Source organism: Morone saxatilis, unplaced genomic scaffold, assembly GCF_004916995.1.
Source record: "Morone saxatilis isolate NCDOM2014 unplaced genomic scaffold, NCSU_SB_2.0 Contig16, whole genome shotgun sequence".
Classification (NCBI taxonomy): Eukaryota; Metazoa; Chordata; class Actinopteri; family Moronidae; genus Morone; species Morone saxatilis.
In genome coordinates, this window is record NW_023339718.1 from 15,398,896 (window position 1) to 15,406,249 (window position 7,354).

Here is a 7,354-nt window from a genome sequence, read left to right on the forward strand (position 1 = left end):
TGATTTACTTGAAATTTTCATGTTGTGGTCCGCACGTGTTACGACGGCACGTGACGCGGCCGCAGCACGCCCCGAGTTGCGTGGAGTGCGAGGGCCCGCCCAACGCTGCTTGCAGCTTTAATTTGTATTGGATTCTTTTTATGTTAACAAAATATCTCAGTACTTCTTCCACAACTGTAAAATGCAGCTAATGTTTGATGAAAATATCTTTTGTCTAAACAGAAAGCATAAAACTACAAATAATACAAACAAATACTCGATCAGAACACTTGGATCAGAGCCAACATCTAAAATGTGGCGCTATACTGTTGATTTTAGTTTATGAGTAGCTGATATTTCTTCAGTTCTTTTCAGAAATCAACCGCAGCAGCGTTTTTGGAGTCAGATGAAGTACTTTACCACATACTTGTGTTTGACGCACATTCTGAGCTCAGAGCCTGAGGGATGCTGAGGGATGTTGGCAACCAAACCATGAATGGAAGATTTATGATTTGTCAGCTCATGCGGTTGTTCAGGTTCATTCTTATCTATAAAAAGTCATACAACAAACTTAAAAGGGTAAACAATATATTCTGGTTTATATAAACGGATGAGTACCCAGTAGTGGAGGAAGTACTCAGATCTGCATTTAAAATCTGTACAAGATGTATTATCAGCAAAATGAAAATACTTGTTCTGCCAAAAGATGGCCTCTGCGACTGATATGATGTTAAATATGTTATCAGATTGTTGCTGAAGCATTGTTGACACGTGACAACCAAACACAGCTTATTCTTTAGGGCTCGCAAGCCAGAATAATGACCTGCAAAATAACCAGCAACTGCAGCGGGAAAATAAATGTAACAGAGTAAAAAGTACAGTATTTTTCCTAACTCCTAGAATAAACCTTCAGAATTTATTCAGAGTCTTTTATTGCTCTCTTTTATTTTGTTTATTTTGACTCTGTAGGCACACACGACTTTTTCTTATTAACCAGTTATCCATCATGATAGGAGCTGAGGCATTCAGAACCTTCCCTACTTCTGCTGCTCTCGGTTATGTGGGTCATGTAAAGCTTTGTTGTGGCCCTGCTCACCTTTACCCTGGACACGAAACATTTGTATTAACTATATATGTGCTGCATATTTAAAGTTGAAGAGTCACATTTCCTTGTGATTTTTCACACCGTAGGAAAAACACAGGTGTAATTTTCATCCGAATTCATGCAACGAGGTAAGATGAGTACCTGGATCATATAGACTCTTGACAAGCCACAGCGAGAGTGAATCAGTGACTAATGGTATAAATGGGCTGATTGAACAGTGATTAATTAGTAATACAGAAAAAGTTGCTTTGTCATCACTTCCAGCTCCAAGTGTACTTAACACCAATCAGCCACGTCAGAAACACCCAACAACCAGCCTAGAGTCGTCTCACAGAAAACAGAGGAAAATATCTCCGCAGCCATAACAACAGACAGGAACAGAAACCCAGAGAGACAGCGTGATGGTTTTTATAGCAAGTATAACTAGATTTATAACCAGTCGTAACCAGACACATCTTGCATCCAGGTTCATGTGTTTTTCTGTCCTGCCTGTAGGAATGTGGGCGTCTGCATTGTAAAGTAGTGCAGGCTGGTACAGGCATGTGGGCTAGGCAACACAAGCCACACCATATCATGTTCCACTTGGCACAGTTTACACAAATAAACCGGCCGCAAATCGGACGTTTCGTGCCAAAAAAGCTTTATTTCATCATACTGAAATTTTCCTTAATGCTTGTGCGGTGTCTTATCTAAACACGATCAACAAACACGGATAAATCTCCTTGCGCACACACAAAAACACGTTACAAATGCAAATTCAGAGCACGTTCATTTTTTTAAACATGTTGAGGTTCGTTGTAAAAAGAAAATCCACCTTGTCATGTAAAATGACTCACCTGTGAAGTGTTGTGTTTGCAGGTCATCTGTAAAAACACATGAAACTAGGTGTTTGATACGAGAAAACACTTAGTGATTAAATGATTGTTTTTTATGATAGTGATTCAACAGCATGGGCTCAAGATAATTAACAGGATTGGAGATGATTAAAAAACATTTATTTTTCTGGCTTTTCTCTAATAATTAAATTATCCTGGTGAAATATTATAGATAGATATAGATCATTTCACCTTTCTAGCCCCCCTAAAATGATTCCAATTGAACAATTTGAGAAGAACAGTCACTTTTAAACTGATCACAACTCATAGATATATTAAACCTTTGACAAGGGCTCACATGTTAAGGGTACACAAGCCAAAATAAGTGCAGTAATATAAAAAAGTTTGAATGATTCAAACTAAACATCCTTACCAAACGGACCTGCTAACCTTGTATCCAGTGTAATTAATGAGACGAATATTCTCTGTCCAACAGGTGTCATGCTGCTCTGGCCGTATGTACTCACCAAGAGTGTCACATCCAGCACCTCTCTATCTGCAGGTACTCACCCACACAACTTTTCAATAACATATCACTGTATTAGTCAAGTATAATAAGTGTGCAGGGATTTTACTTCAAAATATTACTGCAAACGCACAATTGCAACTAATGTAATGCATTTGGACAATTTGCTGATACTTTGATGAAAATTAGGCGGCTATTTTGATAACAGATAATAGTTTGAGTCATTTTTTTACTTTTTATTATTTTTATTTTATTATATAATAATAAACTATCCGTGGTAACTCCATACTCAGGTTTGGAGCTTATCAGTATATGTGAGAATGTGTGAGCACAAATCTGTATGTTGAACAAAGGTTCGTCTGAGAGGGCCAGCAGAGTGCCAGCTTACTGAAAAGGCTTCCTAAAAGTTTCCTGTGAAAAGGTTTCCAACAGCTGCCTTGTTCTCTGTGTTTCAGGGCAGGGGGAAGAGCGCCATCATGTGGTGAAGCGGTCGATACATCAGTGCGAAAGCACGTTTGACAAATACTGCATGAACAACGGCCAGTGCATGCTGCTGGTGGACATCAACGAACCTCACTGCAAGTATGATCCTGTGTGTGTGAGAGAGAGTGAGTGCGAGTCTGCTGCTTTTAATCATCAGGTGTGATCACGTGTGACTCGTCTCTTTGTGCTGCAGGTGTGAGAGGGGCTTCTACGGCCCCAGGTGTAGCAGCGCGGACCTCGTCATTCAGCCAATGGCAGAAGAGCAGATCATTCTCACTGTTTTCTGTGTGAGTCTGCTGATTATAGGTCTGGCTGGAGCTCTGTACTTCTGCTGCAAATGGTAAGGCTTTAGTCTGTGAATGAATGCGTGTGGGTGTAGGTGTGTTTGTGATAGTAATGACTTTTAGAGTGACTTTACTATTTCTTAGAGTTTAATATATGAAAGGCAAACACTGATAATGATGTTGCTTGCTGTCATCAATACCTGTATTTCAGGGATATAGCTGGGAATTCTGGGACAGTATGCCAACTTACTTTTTTTTAACATGAAAACATTACATTACATTTGTTTCCACCTTTGACTCCTTCTGTTGTCTCCACATTGTCCTTTAATGTCAGAAAACAATCAGAAACCAGGATAAAGCTTTTGTGGACACAAACACGACTTCAAGTGAATGATGTTTCTCTGTAACTGCTGAAGAAAGAGCATCTCCGTAAATGTTTGCTAAAAGGTTCATAATATCAACTTAAAGGTCCAATGTGTAACTTTTAGGAAGATCTATTGGCAGGAATGGAATATAGTATTCATAGGTATGTTTTCATTAGTGTATAATACCTGAATAAGAAATCTTTTATGTTTTTCGTTCTACCTTAGAATGAGCCATTTTTATCAACAGAGCGAAGGAGTCCTCTTCCAGGAGTTCGCCATGTTGATTCACCAGGTCTCTACAGTAGCCCAAAGCGGACAAACCAAACACTGGCTCTAAATAGGGCTATTAGCGTTTTTGCTAGTTGTGTGACCACCATAGTTCCTCCTACAGGCTTGGAAGGCAGAGTCATATTCAAATGGTTGCAATCTGCAACTTTACCACTAGATGCCACTAAATGACAGACTGGTTCAGGATTACACAATTTGTTCCTGCTGCTCTTAAGTGGCCAAAATATCCGTTATTGCAGGTTTAAGTACAATTTTAAGGTACTTGTACTTCCATTATATATTTCCATTTTATATTATTCCCTAATACTTCTACTCCACTACATTTTAGAGGTAACTGTAGTACCTTTCACTGCACTACATTTAATTGATGGTGTAGGCCTTTATGGTTTTCTTATGTTTCTAAAAAGTTCTTGAAACAAATTGATTTCTATTGGAAACATGTTGATGTTCTTCTCTTATTTTAAGAAAAATAGACTTTTAGGACTCCATAAATAGTTTAGTATATTGGATTGTTGATCATATCGGATGACTTCATTTCAGATCAGATCACATATAAAGTAGTTCAAATTGACTTCACCTTGACCAGCTAACATTCAAATACTGCTTATATGTTAACGCACACGTAATAATAATCCATGAGCCTTTTCCAAATGTGGGACACTAGCTTAGTTTCCATTATTGACTCTGCTGTTTGTCCAAAATATCCATTTTCAAGTGCTATGAAAATAAGTTTGTTTTCAACTGGTTAAATAAAATTGCCTTCATGTTACAGACTTTCATTATAAGCTAAATACAAGTCAAAAAACCCAATTTTCTTGAATCTATTTACACTGAAACTCTTTCTCTTTTTGCTAATGCATTTTGTGCTTGGTTGCGTGCAAATTCAGGCAAATAAAGTGTGAGCTTAGATTTTGAGGTTGACTCAGACACCTTTCGTCATGTAAAACCTACAGATGTATCTTGTATTTGAAATGACGTAAAGTTTGCTCCAACATCCTGTTTTCATGCAGAGACATGTCAAACCACAGACACTGATCTTAAAACCATTTCTTGGGACATTTAAACCTGGTTGTTAAAGATTGTAGAATGCAAAGTGATTTGCTTAATGCCTGCTTAAATGAATGAAATCATATTCTGTGTATTTTTACAGGTATAAGAAAAACAAATTCCCACGTCAGCAGAAACAGCAGGGTTACAGAGTCCAGTCTGCTTAGAGAGCCCCACGCATCCACTACATCCACCACTGGAAAAGGCAAACCAGGATTTTCCCAATTTCCCCAATTTTCTAAATGACAATTTCAACATAACTGGCAAGCTTACGCTCGGTGGCTGGATTTGTTCTACTCGCAGTATTCTACGTCACGCAGCTTTGGATCACTTTATCAAGCAGGCAGATCGGCACAAAGAGATTAAAATGTTCAAAAAGAAACAGCATTGTGTGCGGCGCGGTTGTTGTTTCCAGTTGTACTGGTTCTAGTGTTTCAGCACCTGCTACTCTCATGTTTGAAAAGATGAATGGTAAGACACACAAAGACAGTTTCTGTGGGTGACACCACCCACAATGATGGTGGGTCATGGAAAATCCATGGAGAAATGTGAGAGTCTAAACAAATATTAAGGATAAGATTACACGAAAGGGGTTGTCAAACATTTCTAACTCTTCGTGGCGATCCACGCGTTTAGAAATGTAGGCCTAATCATGTGCTTCGGATCCAATAAGGGTTGCATATCTCATCAGATCTTTTTAATAACCCTCAAAGAATAAAACTTATTATTTTAAACATCTAGCTGCCTACTGTCTTCTGCCTTACTTTTCTATAGTTCTACACTGTTGGTTTTTTATTTATATCTTATTATTATTTTTATTAATTTATATATATTTTGCCCTTTGATTAATATTTAAAATAGCCATTATTGCCATTATTACTTATACTGGCCACTGAGTGTTACAATTCTGGGTTTTATTCTAAACTTGTTTAGTCAGAAAGTATTCTCATTTTAATAATTTATTATAAACTATTAATGTATACACTGGATTGTTGATTTTAGTTTTTTACTCCTGTGTGGATTTCTTTTTCTGTTTCATTTACTTTGGTTTTAATATGACATCTCTGTCTGAAGGGTACAGTTGAGTCTTTACATTCTTCACATTCAAGTCTTTTTAGTTTTCACATTTTGATGTTAACCAAATGCTGTACAATGCCTAACTTTTTTATTTTTATTTTTACAATGGCAGTATTACTGTAGATTTACATGTACCAGAAAAATGTTCTATAAAATATGAATTAAAGCCAAAACATTTTGGATTTACAGTACTCACTTCATTTAAATACTGACTTTCAGCTCTGTGGGCACGAGTGTGAATCTTCCTTTGAAACTGTACCAAATGCATGTTCACAGATATTGTCACAATAATACTGTCAAAATGAAGCTTTACATTATACAGGAAGTAATTTAATCTGATATAAGATCATTCCAACTGTAAATTACAGTACATATTGTCCTAAACTGTCGCTCCTTTATTTAGTGCAATTATTTTGAAACACTATATGTAGCTTAATCTATCCTAAAAGCTTCTTAAGACCTTTTTCACAAAGGACTGGTGCAATTAACTAAATTAACTCTGGTGCTGTGCATGCTGGCTCACTGACACCTAATAGATGTGAGTCATCATTAATGTTCCTAACTACACTTGTGTTTTTCCTTCTGTGAAGTTAAAGTTAAACATGTAGGTCTACCACTGGGTAAAAACAAAGGAAGCAATCCTTTTATTAGGAGTGATTCACTAACTAACCTGTTACCTTTTGAATAAGCATGCTGGTTGCAGTAGGAAAGTTCAGCACCTATTACACCTCCACCTAACTGCATATGTATTTTACATTTTGTAATATAACAAAAAACAGATTTATCACCAGAACATCAGGGTAACTTTTAGAAGATTCCCTTCAAATTTGGTGCATTTGGTAATTGTTATTAACTGAAACAAACAATTTTATATAGACTGTAATCTATATTATATTATTATTATTATACTATATTTCAGATTACATGATACATGAAACTGACTCACATACTTTTTATATGATGTCAGAATCTGGAAAAAGATTTATGATTATTTTCCTATGACGCTACAAATCAGATAGCAGAATTTACTGACCCTTGGTTTCATTACAAGTATCGTTTGTATTTTATGGTTGTATTTTTGTTTGTGTTGTTGCACTTCCACTTTTGCATTTGAGAGAGGTGCACAGAAACGTCCTGCAAAACAAAAACCATGGCAGGTGCCTTGGTCCTTCTAATGAAACCCTGCTAAGAACTGCATTAACAAATGACTTACTTACTTGTTTATTGTTAAGATTTATGAAACCAGTGTAACTTCAATGACTTACGAAAAAGAATGTTTGTGCATTCATTGTCTGACCTACTGTGTGCAGTTTAAAGTTAACCAGTAACACCTTTTAACTTTCTGCACCCTCATTAGTGCTTCAACCAGAGTAAATGAGCCCTTT

General features: G+C 36.8%; 1 protein-coding gene across 1 annotated transcript in view; it reads left to right on the forward strand.

Annotated features, from left to right (window-relative positions):
- The window catches only part of LOC118325891 (proepiregulin-like), a 7,322-nt gene extending 1,188 nt beyond the window's left edge, over positions 1-6,134 (forward strand). Inside the window, exons 2-5 of the mRNA XM_035658737.1 lie at positions 2,396-2,461; positions 2,881-3,007; positions 3,102-3,248; positions 4,996-6,134. Of these exons, the coding sequence (XP_035514630.1) occupies positions 2,396-2,461; positions 2,881-3,007; positions 3,102-3,248; positions 4,996-5,059 (404 nt within the window). The 3' untranslated portion in view covers positions 5,060-6,134. The remainder of the gene's footprint in view (positions 1-2,395; positions 2,462-2,880; positions 3,008-3,101; positions 3,249-4,995) is intronic.
- The last annotated feature ends 1,220 nt before the right edge of the window (positions 6,135-7,354 follow it).